Below are 15,325 nucleotides of genomic sequence, written 5' to 3' on the forward strand. Positions count from 1 at the left end.
CAATTAAGCTGGCTTTAAGACTTTGAAAAACCAGGGCAGCACAGAGTGAACTTAATGGGAAGCAGATCTGGCCCACTATTTTAAGTAATCTTTAGACAGTGGGGAGCGGGGGAGGGAGGGAGAGAAGAAGGCTTAAAGTTTTGCTTGAAGACTCTGCAGTGACTGGGAATGCTATTTTGCCCTTAAAGTTAAGCATATCTGTCCTAGATTTGGAACCTGTTCCAAAAGAATACTAGTACAAGTACTTTTATTAGGTGAATTCAGTGTCAGGTAGTGGCTTAAGTGCTGACAGGATATCAAGATCTGAATTGACAACTGCGCACACCAGAGGTGGCCACTTCCACCCTGATCAGGTAGCATCCAGGAAACTGCTTCCTAGGAGAGGACAGCATACATCAACAACTGGGAAGCAACACTGCACAAGAAAATCACAAGTTTAATAACCATTTGTTTTCCCAGATGAGCACAGCCTAAACAGTCTCATTAATACAATCTCCTTGGGCTTAGGTTTCCAATTCCTGTTGGTTGGTTGGTTTGTTTGGGGTTTGTTACTTTCTGAACACAATGCCACTGGACTACCACAGCTGCATTAGCTGGGGGAAAAAAAAAGCCAAAGACTTAGACTTCATACCACTTCCTTGCCATGCCTACTGCAAAGCCAGAGCTGCAACACAGTGAGGCACAAATCAGAAAAAATAAATAAATAAATAAACATTGTATCTAGCACTTCCTTGAGCTGCAAGAACTGTAAGGAAACCCACAAATATTATTCACCAGGGACTACAGCAGGGGCAGCTACCTGCTGCCTTAACCTTGAACTTTAGAAGTGTGCTGCTTGCTGGCCAATGTCCTGTTATATAGGAAATAACTTCAAAGTTTGGCTTAACATTCTTCTTCAAAGCTTCAGAGATGAAGAAGTATTCACAAGGCCCTGCAAAGTGAAATTCTATGCTAAAAGCTATGCTCATATAGTACTAAGCATGTCCAATTAAACCAGGAAGCTGTTTCCACCTGCCATGTTCCAAATAAACAGCATGATTTAGATGCATGCTGCTCTTAAGAGCAAAACTAATAGGAACATTCCCCAGTTTTGGCTTCCTGACATCGCAACCACTGCGAACACTTTCACAAAACAAAGCTAAGGGACTTAAAATAACTATCTCATGCACAAAGCACTGAAATCAGATCTTGTGTATGAGTAAAAAGACTGTGGTGAACCTGTAGGAAAGGCAGCCTAGGCAACTTGTTACAAGAGCAGTGACACTCCCCAAGATCAAGCCACCATCTGCCCTCCCTTCCTGAGCTCTGCTATCTCACCAGGGAAGTACAAGAACTTGCTCTATTACCAATTCTGGTCTGTTTCAGGCTTCAGAAAATCAAGTACAAGTCTCTGCAAAGAGCATGAAGTCTTTCCAGCTCATCTGGAGAAAATTCTTCCAGCTTTGCGCTCAAAGCTGCCTCCTCAAATAAAAAGCCTGAGATGCTCTTCTGCCAACCTTCGTATTTGTTTGTATGTCAGCTTATTCCCCTCTAACAAAGCACTGACACTTAACAGCAAATTCAGTGAAGAATATTCTTCCCTATTGTTCATACTGGGCCACTAGGCAACAACCAAGTTGGCAAATACCTGTTTTACTTGAATACCAACTACTTGCTTCCCAAGAGCAGGAAGAATTTAATAGCTTGTTCTCACTTGTACTACTCCTTTTATCTGAAACAAAATTCAGCCCCGCAGAGATCATTGTATAATTTTGCAGTGATTCACTCCAGTATGAGATTCAAGCATTTCACATCCTCTTCACAATGTGCCTCCACACTGTAACCTTAGGAAGCAGCAAGTTTCACAGCACACTGAAATACAAACTAGTGTATAACCCCACTCTCTAACCAAGGAAAAGAACAAGCTGGGCTTTCTTATGTCCTCAAGAGCAGTTTCTGTAACTGCCAAATACAGAGCACGAGGATTCAAACAAGCTACACAGCATACCAAGTCCTACAGACAAATCTGCCAGCTGCCCTGCAGTATAAAACACCACCTGACCTCCGAAATGAGGCACTGGTTACATGCATCTCCAAAACTAATCACAACAAGGTTTAAAAAGCAAATCAGGCAAATAAATGAAGCCACTAAAAAAAACCCCACCTATTATGCATTTCCATTATTCATAAGTTTAATTCACCGAATACTAGTTGGAGGGATGCCTTACAGACCTTTTTGAAGAAGTTGCTGATGGTACTCAATGCTAAAACTGTGCATTTTATACTGCACAGTCAGAAATCAAGCCAATATTCCCACATGTGCATGCTGCCACTGTGATCTGCTGTGTTTCAGATCAGCCTCCAGCTGAAACTGCCTCAGTTTTGCAGTGACCTTTGTGAAAGCTGGTCCTAGGAGCTCCGTTCCTATAACCAGCTTTCTGAAAGGTGCTGTCAACGAATTCTGCTATTGTGTTTTTCTGGACTGAGAGGATACAGAGAAAATCTGAAAGTCTAGGTGACTATTTTAAGTGATTTCTGTCCAGGCTGTTTAAAGGACCTTTAACAAAACAACACGGAAATGTTTAACTCGACTCTATAACGCACCTTGTATCACCTACAGTGCTCCCCGATTTCACTTCCTAGACACAAAAACTTCAGCTGTGGAAGAACCAACGCACCCGGGCCCTCGAAGGAGGCACCTCACGCAATCCTCTCCGGCCACCCGGACCGCAACGCTTCCCTCTGCCGTCCAGCATAACGCGGAGGCGCAGCTGCGCCCAACTTTCAGCCGCGCAGCGGGCAGCGGTGCTCACCACGATGCTGCCCGCACCCCTGCCCGGCCCGCTTCCTCTGCCCAATCCTCCTGCCCTGCCCTGCCCTGCCTGCCTGCACCCTTGCCCGGCCCGGCCTTGCGCGCTCCCCCTACGCGGCCTGCTCCCCTACCCAGTCTTCCTGCCCTGCTCGCTGCCCCTGCCCCACCCGCTGCCCATGTCCAAATCCCCCTGCCCTGCCTTCACTCCTGCCCTGCTCTGTCCGCTCCCCCTGCCCGGCCCACTCCCCCTGGCCAATCCTTCTGCCCTGCCCGCACCCCTGCCCGGCCCGCTCCCACCGCCCAATCCTCCTGCCCTGCCCTGCCCATACCTCCTGCCCAGCCCGTACCCTTGCCCTTCTCGCTCCCCCTGCCCGGCCCGCTCCCCTACCCAGTCCTCCTGCCCTGCTCGCACCCTTGCCCGGCCAGCTGCCCCTGTCCACAAGCCCTGCCTTGCCCACACTCCTGCCCTGCTCTCCGGAGATGCGCGGCGGCGGCGCTTCCAGCCCGCCCGCCCGCGGCGCACCGGAGCGGCAGCACGGCACACTCGCACAGAGCAGCGGCGGCGACGCCGGTCCGCGGTTAAAGAGTACAGAATTTAAAGAAGGGAAGTAAAAGAAAATAACATGATAAACGGAGGCGGCGGCAGCGGGGCGGGAAGTGGGACAACTTTCCCCAATTCCCGCCGGCGGCCGGGCCTGCCCCCAGAGGAAGCGGTTTCCCGGCTGCGCCCGGCTGTACCCGTCTGGCCCTTGCAGGGTAGCTGCGCGGGGCAGGTGGGCGATCACGATGCCGGCGCAGCGGGGTCCCCGCCCGCGTTTCCCCCCGTGGCCGCGTAGCCAGAGGACAGCCGGCCGCTGCCCGCGTCCCCGGACCCTCCCGCCACCTCTCTCCGGTTACCTCTTCCCCGCCGCCGCTCTCCTCTGTGCCGTTCCCTACACTCGCCATGTTCCCGCTCCGATACCCGCCGCGCCGGATGACTGCGGCCGACGCACCCCGTCCGGCTTCCCACCGCCCGGCGCCGGACCCGCCCCCCACGCTTCGCGGCCACCCCCGCTGGGCTCGGCTCCGCTCCGCTCCGCTCGGCTCGGCTCGGCTCAGGCTGGCCCGGCCCGGCCCCGCCGCCCGCCGCCTTCCGTGCGGGGCCGGGGCCGCGCCCGCCGACTCTCTCCAGCAGCCCCGGCCCCCCCCTCATTTGCATCAGAGGCCCCGCCCCACCAGTCGCGACCTGTCGCGTGCGGCGTCCCGGCCGTCTCTTGTCCATTAATGCCCGGCCCCGGCGCCGTCGCATGGCCGGGGTGCCTGAGAGGGGCCGCTGGCACAGGCCGGGCCCGCTGGACCCGTCGGAGGGTGAAGCTGGCCAGCGCGGCCTTCAGGGCAAGCGGAGCATCGTCCAAACTCATGCCGAGGCCTCTTCCCAAGGTGAGGCCGTGACCCCTGTCCAGACACGCAGGCATTTTCGGCCCGCAGCCTCCAAGCAGCTACACCGGCCAAAGCGCAGCGAGGCTCCCCTTCAGCTGGTCCCTGCGGCCCCTCGGCTCCCGGCACGCAGCCCTGCACAGCTGAACCGGTACTGCCGGTTGGTGTCGTGTCCTGTGCTGTGCACTACCAACAGGCCTCGTTGGATTGTGGCAGTGCCCAGCCAGCTGCTGCAGAGGAAGGAAAGCACAGGCTGTGCTGCTGTGTTTGGCCTCGAGCTTGTCTGAAGGGGCCATAGACTTGCAGACCCAATGAGTTCAGTGTTGTTAGTCTGCTCCAGGCATTCACTATCCAAAGTCCAGGAGAATCTTGAACCCATGGTCCTTCAGCACCCTGTGGAAGAGCTGCTCCATGAGCATGCTGCCACTTGAGAAGAAAGTTTGCAAAGCAGCCAGGTCTCTAAGAGAGACTGTTAAATTCCACCCTGCCTTATCCTATTGTTAGTTCACACTGTCATAATGCTAAAAATTTACCATTTCTCCCTTCCTGTATTCTGTATTCATCTGAGGTCAACTTCCACTAAGAAGGAGGTTGTATAACACCGATCTCCACTTCCTACAGGTTACTTGTCTGTCATAGCCTCTGTTTAAAAATACATACCATTTTGATACACTAGCTTTGGTTAGAACACAAGAGATTAAAAGAGAAAGAACTGAACGGATCCAACTAACCAAGAGATACATATAGTCTTAGGAGTTTTTGCAAGATTGGAGATTATAGCCTAGAGATAAGGAAGGTCCTTCAGTCCCCTAAACAGGCAGAAGTACAGGCTTTCAGAATAGGCTACCAACTCAAGTGTCCCCATTAGTTTTATGTAGACTGTTTTCTCGTGTCTGTTCTGCTGTTTCTACCCACTTAAGCTAAGTAAATGGGGGAGGGGAACCCAATTTGAATACATTAATCAGTCCTGAAAGATTGCACTCAGTTAAGGTGTCACAGACACGCTGTTCTCCCATACTCCTACTGCACTTAAGTATGTTTCTTCACTGGCAACTTGTTGGAGGATACTCCAGTGATATTAATAAACTTATTTCAGAACTGATCTGAAGCAGATGAAATATGTAGTGCAAATGCAGTAGATGGACCCAAATGCTTTGTATTTGACTCACAGCACAGTCATGTCTGCCCACACAGCTCCTCCTGAAACCTGTTACCATTACATCAGAATTTGGTACTGTTCACAAAGTTACACAAATTCTCATCCCCTGTTGAAGACATGACTCCCTTTTTATTTTTCAGCTCCAAAGCAATCCCTTTGAGATGCCCTTTTACTTAGAGCAGCAGATTGTCTCCATTCCAACCACTATTATTCTGTAACAGAATACTATGGGGTACATAGTGCATGAGTAGGACAGCTAACACATAAGGTCTCCCAAGTTCTAGAAAAACCATCTTTAAAGATGAGAAACAGCTATGGCTCTGTGGGAACCACCAACCTAAGCAGTTATGCACTGCCAGTTCAAGCTACAAAGAATAAAAGTTTAGTGTGATCCCTTATGTTCCTGTAGAAACTGTTAAAGGATCACCAAGGCTTTTAGAGTTAAGTTGGGGAGATCACACCAATGTGGAGTTTGTAGTCACAAGTAGTTACTCTGTGCATGGGAGGCATAACTGCATGAGTCAGAGGATCAGTAAACATACTGGGCAAGTTCAATACCACTTCATTATGACTATCTCTTGATAGCTTTCATTTATATTGTTGTATTTGTTCCTCCCTGCCAAGTGCTTTAGCTCATTTATACTCTTTTGGGCATATTCAAGGCAGTGACTTTTCTCTGGTCAGAACCAAGATACATGCCTAAATAATGACGATGGAGATAACTATGTCATATCATTCCTGACTCAGGTAGCTAAAGCATTAAAATTGCCACTGAATGGCAGAGCCATCACCTAATTTTGCTTGGTCTTTGATGGGCTGCCATAGGGCATGTTCCCATTTAGGTAATAACAGTCAAAAGGGCATCTCAGAGCTACTCCACCCTAAATCCCCACACTGGATTTAACAAGTTTAATCATTCTTCCCCTTCTCCTTGAAGTGTTAAAGAAAATCCTTGCAAATAGATCTTCCTCTTCAGTTTTCCATTTGTAAAAAAATGACACAAAACAAAACCCAGGAATTCTGAAGGAACATATACAAGAATTAATAGGTCCTAATCCTCTGAAAAGAACCCTGTTGCAGTTCCAGCCAGCTCTAGTTTCTATCTATTTGAATATAAGTATCCCTGCAGCAAGAATTAGGAAGATTATGAACTGATTGCTGATCTTTCAGAGAGTATTCGGAGAGCATTCCCATGGATGTGTTGAAAAGATTTTGGCAAGATCTGACAGAGCAGGCAAGACTTTGAGAGTCCATTCCCCTGTGGCTAGCATGGCTACATAGAATTCCATTCCAATAAAAGCCTGCCTACATTTTCACCTGTCTTCAGGGCCATCACCTGCATACTGTTGTGTTAACACTACCTGGATATATGATAGCTCTGCTAGTGTTTCTTTCTGCAGTATTCACTTGGAATTTGCCTCTTAAGAATTCATGGAACAATAAGGAAAAAGTATTTTTTTTCTGAGCTTCTGTGAGCAAATACAGATCCCACAAGGCTGAAAAGCCTTATTCCGCCCCTCATGATCAGATAGTATAATCAACTTCTGTATAAATAATTTATACCAACCTAGTATTCTTGAGGACTAGAAAATAGCCCTTGAGAACAGGCCTGCTGTAAATGAAGCCTAGGAAGTTGCCTTAGCACTCCTGTAGCTACATTCCAGTAAGGTTACACAGTCTCAGACTCACAGAGACAGAAGAAATGTAGATAACAATCAATAAGCAATTAGCAGCTTCCCTGATGGAAGTAGGGCAAGTGAGCAAGGCAGAAACCAAGTCCCACCTAGTTCCAGAAGTACTGTTTCATAAACTACCTGTTAGAACAATGAGTACTCAGAGCAGTACAAACTGCATGTGACTCTATCCATTTAAATATATGGTGAAATATTTGCTGAGAGACTTAGAAGCCAGCTAAGCACAAAAAAAAAAAATCTGAACTCTGCAATGAAAGCAAGATATAACAAGAGAAAGAACAGTAAGGGTGTGTTCCTGATGGATTATAACAGCTATTCTGTAACCTATGGACAATTTTTTTTCAGTCAGCACTAATTTTGCCAATTAAGATGAAGCAACACATTTTCTTAACAGTGACCAGTATCAAAATACTGTTTCTTACCACAAGCTGAGTTAGTTCCGCTGTTCACAAACAGTATTTCAGAGATTACTGTAACATAAGCAGTAACCCCTTTAGAGTTAAAACACATCAGAGTGTATTGATGCATACATGTAGTTGTATGCAGAAGCCAAGATTGATTAGAAGATTATTCTCCTGTCAACTACCCCTTCCTGCAACACACAGGGTCCTTTGCCACTATCCAGCCCTACAAGAAGTCTCAGTTTTTAACTTTAGTCTCTGGCAGCAGTATTAGCTCTCCCTCCCAGTGCCTGAGTGCCCACACCCAGTGAGGAAAGTTTAGGAGGCTGCAGAGCAGCCCACGTAGTCAAGTAAATGCAACACTTCAACTTACTAAAAAAGGGAGAGTCAGTGTCTTGGAAATATGTTTTGGGGCCTAGGCCCCAGCAAATGGGCCTAAGTAACTGAATCAAGCACACCAAGGTACGCTTTTTATGGAAAACATAAAAGACAGCAGCCTTTCCAAGACACCTCTTGGCATGCACGGAGGCAGTAGTACGGCACAGAGTACTTGCATACTACAGAGATTACAAATACATTAAGTAAAGCCTAAAGTACTGGGCTGTTACAGTTAGGAATCGCTGCTTTCTACTTTAATAATCTCCTTCATCTAAATCGTGTTTGTTAGACCTCTCATGAACTTTATTAGGAAGAGAAGAACACAGGCGTTATTTCTTTGACAAATATATTGATGCAGTATTTTTAATGCTGTACTTAGACTTTCACCTTCATTAGACACTTTTAGAACGCCACAATGGTTTCAAACTCCTAGTGTTTCCACATTTAAAAGCATTAGCCATCTTGAAGTAAAGCCACTATTTCTTTCAGCCACATTTCCCTTCACTCACCATACCAGCATGTGGCAGACACTGTAGTGATGAAAATAAATGCAGAACTATGAGACAGTACCGTACAGACTAGAAGAGTACTAATCAGGCAGTTACCAGACACTTCAGCATAAACAGGATCTTGAACAATATCTGCAAGAAATCTTGCAATACTTAGCCAGGGAAAGGACAACAATGAACTCTGGACAACATATGGTGGTTTACCTTAGTTACCATGGGACTTGCTTCTGTGCACCTAAGATAGGTTGTATGAGTAACCCTTGGTAAAAACACAATGCAGTATTAACTGCTTTCAGTCAGCCTCTAGTGATTTTACCAGTGTCTCTCCACTGACATTATTTGCATATTATTTTTCTACAGGTAGCATGTCTAACTTATGGATTATATATGGATTATTTTGTATATCCCCTTATCAGCTTCTAGAGGAGAACCCTAAAAGATGTCACTCATAAAGACTAGTTATTTTTTTTTTTATTTCTAGAAACAGGCAGAACCCGCAACACTTGAATACCATATCTTTCCTTCTCCAGGTAGAGTCAGACTGGTCTTAGGCTGACACTATTTAAACTGGAGGTATCCACAACCACTGCACAACTTTTTGCAATGGTCTAATACAGTAAGTCAGGGAATACTTCAGGTTTGAAGTGACCTCAGGAGGTAACCTGACACAGCCACTGCTGAAAGTGCAGCCAGGTCAAGGTTGCTTGCATTGTATTATACATGTGCCTTAACAGAGAGCACCCAATACACCACATAAATGCAGACCTTCAAGCAAAACATCAATACATTGAGTTAGTCTCAAGAGGATGGTTGATACATCAGGAAAGTGGTAAGCCCTGAAAAGAACAGCAGTAAACAAACAAAAACCAAACTCACCCCAAACCAACCAACCAAAAAAAAGCCCCAACAACAGAAAACCAGAACATTTATTAACTCTTAGGAGGTTTAAAAGTCACCCAATTTTCTAGATAACACCTTTTTCTAGATAAGTCACCCAATGATTCTAGATAACAAAGCTGAGGACCTACCTGATACTCCACTACATTTGGAAGCCCAGGTGGGCCTTCTGTCACCTAAACCCCTGCTCTCAGTGGTGTTACAGACCAGCATTATTTTCTCAACATGCATATCCCACAACACTCTCTGACCATTTCACTTCATTTTATTCTCTTTTTCCCCAAATCTGGGGGGAAAAAAGAAAAAAAAGTTTAATTGTTTTTCTAATTTGTTTTTTTGGTTTGGATTTTTTAATCTCCTCCTCTGCTCTTTTCTCCAGCCAAGAGCACTCCCTAACAGGTACTCAAGTAGCCCCACCTATAACCCACAGGCCAAAATGATTAACCCTTTTCCTGTCTTACTGCAAATGGTACATTTATTTATCTTGGTATGCTATGTGTTACCCTTTGTGGTTTTCTTCCCTTCTCTCTTCTCCTTTAAAACTAAGCAGTTTCCTGCTATTTCAGCAAGATATTCTATGTACTTCTCCCAGTCTTGTCTCTGAGCTTCCTGTTTATCATTGTATTTCATCTTATTTCTTTTCATTGGAAATATTTCGATGTTGCTTCTCCCAGCCTCTTGTTGAACTACACATTTCAGAGAATTATAGAGTAATAAGTAAATAGGTCAGAAATTACCTCTGCAACTGCTATCATCCAACCTCCATTTTTTTATATAAAAAGCCACACTAAATGAGGGTATTTGTTTAGAAAACAGAATACACTAATGTGTCATCACTACCCCTGATACTAGCACAATGCTTGATACTTGATGTTTGAATAGGATATTGTGAATGACTGATTACCTCTTCTTGCAGAATGTCTTGTTAAATAAACCCTATGGGATGTTGGTGCATTGCTGCCATTTAATAGGCTTAATTGTTATTTGTCTTATTTTTTCCCTTCGAAACCTTTGGTCCTATTAACAGTCTAAACTATCTTTTGTCATGGGTACTTTTATTAGCTTCAAGAAATGGAGCCATTTACCTGTAAACCCTCTAGTAAGTAGAGCCAATGGCACATTTGAAATTACACTATTTATGTAGCTGAGTAATTTCCACCTGCTTTTTCTGCACGTTCTGGTGCTTCTGGTACTATTTTTACCAGAAAAGGCAAAAGAACTTTACCTTACAGATATTTTCTTTGCCTTACTAACAAAAGTTTTCAAAGCTATATTTGCCAGAAAATGTGTTACATCTTTTGTCTATTCATTCTGTTATTCTTTCATTGCTCTGAAAACAACATGTTCTGGATTGAACCATCTGAACAGATGGTTGTTATGTGTTGAAGTCATCAGGGAATGAAAATGCCTGAATGCAACCCCTCCCTCCTCCCTCCTCTTCCCCCCAAAAAAGTCCCCCAAACCAAACCCAAAATGTCATGTATACATAATAATGTTCTTGTTCCCACAAGGAAACAGGAGTTGAATCTCAGAGAGAGAGGATCCTATGAGTTAATGATAGGACAGCAATTCATAATTGTTAAATTACATCCAAAGACCTCCCTTTCACACTGCAGGAAAATACATATTTATTTACTTACTTGCATTTTAACTCCTCTTAAATGATAAAACATCCACATTAAAGATACTTTTTTCTAAAAAATACAGACCTGTAAAACAGATGTGTGCCTTCTTCCTCTTGCCATATAGGCTGCCATGTTCAGAAGCTCTGACTTGAACGGCAGATCAAGCCATTGAGGGAAGAGATTTTGCTGCAGACTGGGTAGGGACTGTCTATGTGCTTTGTACCTAAATGTGTACATTTAGCTGAGAAATGGCTGAGATGATACCTCATTTGGAGATACAAACCTTGTTCAGTATATCATGGCATTTGACCAGTTTATTAGCAAGAGCTTTTGAAACTTGAATATAACTCTTCTGGGTTCAAAATTCTCTATTAGACAATGGAGAGAATGATATGTGTTAAGAATAATGTGAGATGTTGTACTCTCCTTGTAATATTTTTATTAGAGTGAACATTATTCATTACTAAATGCAAGTACTGTAGGTTTCAAATACAGTTTCAAGAGTTTACTTTGAACTTTAACTATATTGATGATTTAATTAGTTCATTCAAGCCACCTGTTATTTACAAAGTCCTAAAAATGCAAGATTAAATAATCAATTTCTTTTAAATGCTTTTATTTATTTTATCAGTTAAAATTTAATAAATACATTTAGATCATAGACAGTTACAGATAAACCCAAGCTTGCCATGTACACACTTTACACTGGTTGTAGCTGATCTAGCTCCTAATCAAAACCTCAGCAGGAATGATGGAATGATGCTGGGTCCAAGCTAATATGTTTCCATGCCAGACTGGTGTACAGCAGTTTTCAAATGTTCCTTCATTAGAATTAAATGTACACACTCCATATCAAAATCATCACATACTGCTTTGTGGCAGCTCACTTGGCCAGTGATTTGGTAGAAGATCTGAAAGAACTGAGAAACAAAGATTAACTACTTCCAAAAGGGATCAGAGGATGAGTAGATTTGTGGAGGACTATGCAGAAAAAGCATCTGATGAATTTACAGTCTTTTTGTAGCTAATTTTTGGCTTCCTAGAGAAATGAGCTACTACATTCTGTAGCAAGCTCTCCTACAGCTATGCTTTGTGAAAATATTTGCTTTAGCCTTATGCTGACTGCAAGGTCACAGGCAGGTCCTGATGGGGAAATCAGTGTTTTAAGGGTTTGCATCCAGTCATAAAACCAGTAAGAATTCTCCTGGATGGATGGAATTCAGATGGGCGTTTCTGTTTGCAACGCAGATAAATTCTCTGAAGTAATTCTGGCTTAATTAATATCCTCAGCACTGTGTGGCACAACTCCAAGACATGACAAAATATCAGATATAGGGTAGATATTTCCCAAGTAATCATTTCCTTTACTGGCCACATATAACCAAATGAAAATTTCTGCTCATGCACAGGCTGAAAGGCATGTAAATTAGGGATTGCTAGGCTGTACTCAAGCTATGAAGAAAATATTTTCTAAATGCTCTGAGTCTGACTTATGGAAAGATTGTCCTGGTCTTGGCTGGGACAGAGTTAATTTTCTCCCCAGTAGCTGGTGCAGTGCTATGTTTTGGCTTCAGTCTGAACACAATGCTGTTAAGATACTGATGTGTTAATTGTTGGCAGTAGCACTTATCCTGATCAAATACTTTTCAGCATCATGCTTTGCCAGTGGGGAGGGTCACGAGAAGCTGGGAGGAAGCAGAGACAGGACACCTGACCCAAACTAGGCAAAGGGGTATTCCATACCACAGCACATTATGCTCAATATGTAAACTGGGTGGAGTCACCTGGAAGGCCCAGATTGCTGCTTGAATTGGGCTGGGTATCAGTCAGCAGCTAGTGAGCAATTGTATTGTTCATCACTTGTGTTTATTGGTTGTTTTTTCTTTCCCATTTTAGTTTTATATTATCTCATTTATTATTATTATTAGTAGTAGTAGTAGTAGTAGTATACTGTACTTTAGTATAGTTATTAAACTGTTCTTATCTCAGCTGACGGGGGTTTACATTCTTTTGATTTTCCTCCATCCTAGCCTGGGAGTGAGCAAGTGGCTGCATGGTACTGAGTTACCAGCTGGGTTTAAACCATGACAAAATACAAGGAGAAGCTTTCATCTATAAAATAGATGGGCTGGAGCACAGGTATTCTGAGAAAAAAAATATGACTATGTCCTTGTCCAAGTCATACCAGGATATGAGATCCTTTAGGGAACAAGGAGTTTTGGTATTCCTATCAGTTATGCACCAAACAGGTCCTTTAAAAGAAATATAGGGCTCATATTGTTAAAGTTTCAGCTCAGAATTTTCACAATATTTACAGTTTCCATACAAACAAAACTATTTTGGTTGAACAAGGACATTTCAAAGAGTACAGATCCATTTGTTTTTCTGTGATGGAGCAGAATGTAACTAGTCAATATACAAGGTAATATTTTGCCTATTTCTAGCTTCTGTAACAATTAGCTTAAAATGCTTTAAAATTATTTTTTACTAAATGACATAATAATCATTATTAAGAAGAAACAATTTCACTTTTTATGTCACTTTTGCTCTCAGAAGTTTTAAGAAGGTCACATTTAGAATATTTTCTGGTCTCATTTCCCACTTTTAAAAGTCCTGATTTCACTTCTGGATTTTAGAAAATCAGTCCATCTTCAGTGTGCTCACTCACAAAACACTTGAGTATTACGTGACTAAACCAGGTTGGACCTTTTCAGCTTCACCATGTTAAGCACCAAATGTGGGTGTGTGAAGAAAACACTGTAAGATGTGAATGCACAGTGAGTGGGCTACTAGGACTAGCCATCCAAATATTCTCACTTGTGAAAACTGCAGGGTAATTTTCTGGTGAAGGCCAGTATGCCAAGCAACTTCTCATTCTCCATTGCATAAGTTATCGTAAAAAAAATGTTGTAAATTGGCGCAGATTCCTTTATCATTACTTGTTTATATGAGTGTGCCTTGTGGGTCCTATCTATCTATCTATCTATCTATCTATCTATTTATCTATCTACTTACCTACCTACCTACCTAATTGGTCCTTTATATCTGACCCAAATTTATGGTGTATTTGCTTTATTTAACTAAGCACTTCAGGTAATTTCTAAGCATTTCTCATACTTCATAAGGCTTATTAAGCTTTATTCTCAATACACTTTAGAGGCAAGACTTCACCAGAGCAGTTACATTGTATGTGTCAGTTTAAGGAAGTCACACAGGAAGTCTGTGGCAAAGCAGGCAACAGACTTCTAAGTGCTGTCCATATCCTCGATCTTGAGAATCAGATCAGACAATGCCCTGAGGTCATGAAAAAGGCTGACAGCAATCAGTGCGGTGCTCCACAAGCTAGCACACACAGCATGCATTTCCAAACATTTCTCAGGAAAGCTGGGTTTTATTCAGGCTCCTCAACAGCAAATGCCATGGCTTCTTCCATGGCAGCTGCAATTCACACTCTTGCCCTTCAGGCAGAGGGGTGGCTGTGCAGTGACTAGAACTGCAAGACAACCCCAGGATTGCTTCAGAAGCTGCAAGCTGCATTAAATGCTATGATGCAAGGATATGGTAGGATTTCTTCATCTTTGCAACAACCATGTTAAGGCAGTATGTCTTTGCTAGATGCAGACACTATGTATTTTATGAAGATGTGCAAATGAGGATTTCATTGTACTGGAGATCATAAAGTGGTAAGAACAGCTGCGCCTTACGTATTCCACAAATATCTTCCTGTTTGTTACCTGAAATATGAGTGTGCTCTTTAATATCAACTTGTAAAAAATATCAGGTCCTAATCAGATCTAAATTACATTCTTTGCCAGTGACATTTATGGGAAACCTTGGGTTTCATGTCTTTGTATAATCACACTCACAAATATATATGTAGTTCAGCAGAAACATAAATGGGTTGCAAAATAAATGTGGCTACTCCTGTCTCTAGTGCTGGTCAGAAAGACAGCCTGCTGACAATCTGAAGTCAGCTAACATGGAGAAATAGTGAGTTCCCAAATGCATAACTGAGATGCCCTCAAAACCTCCCATACTTTGGAGAAATGAATAGGTTTGGCTTTTTCTCATTTACATTTTGCCTGGTTATCTGAATATGTACTCACTGCTTGGACCAGGAAGGGTTTGAGCTAACAAATGCTCCCTTGCTACTGACAACAATGACCTGATAATCTTTTCAGTTACCGATAACGTAAAGACAACTTTGTGAAGCACTAGCTCAGAGAACTGCTTAGGCCTAAATAAAGGAAAAAAAAATTCTATGCAGTCTCTTACACCTAGATGGAGACACCCTGAGACTGCAATAGATGAATTGTGAAAAACAGAAGAGCTTTGAGTTTTGATACTGTTTGCAGACTACTGCATGTGGGCGATCTCTTACTGTAAACACAGATGGCTGTGATCCACCACAGGTCATGCTGAGAAGCCAAGCATGTATCTGTGGGCTTCCTATTT

The 15,325-nt window shown here is 43.3% G+C and overlaps 1 protein-coding gene across 1 annotated transcript in view; it reads right to left on the bottom strand.

Annotated features, from left to right (window-relative positions):
* TTC39B (tetratricopeptide repeat domain 39B) overlaps positions 1-3,807 on the bottom strand; it is a 73,732-nt gene extending 69,925 nt beyond the window's left edge. The window contains exon 1 of the mRNA XM_034072631.1: positions 3,689-3,807. Coding sequence (XP_033928522.1) covers positions 3,689-3,736 — 48 coding nt within the window. The 5' untranslated portion in view covers positions 3,737-3,807. The remainder of the gene's footprint in view (positions 1-3,688) is intronic.
* Between the last annotated feature and the right edge of the window lie 11,518 nt (positions 3,808-15,325).

This window comes from Melopsittacus undulatus, chromosome Z (assembly GCF_012275295.1).
Source record: "Melopsittacus undulatus isolate bMelUnd1 chromosome Z, bMelUnd1.mat.Z, whole genome shotgun sequence".
Taxonomy (NCBI): domain Eukaryota; kingdom Metazoa; phylum Chordata; class Aves; order Psittaciformes; family Psittaculidae; genus Melopsittacus; species Melopsittacus undulatus.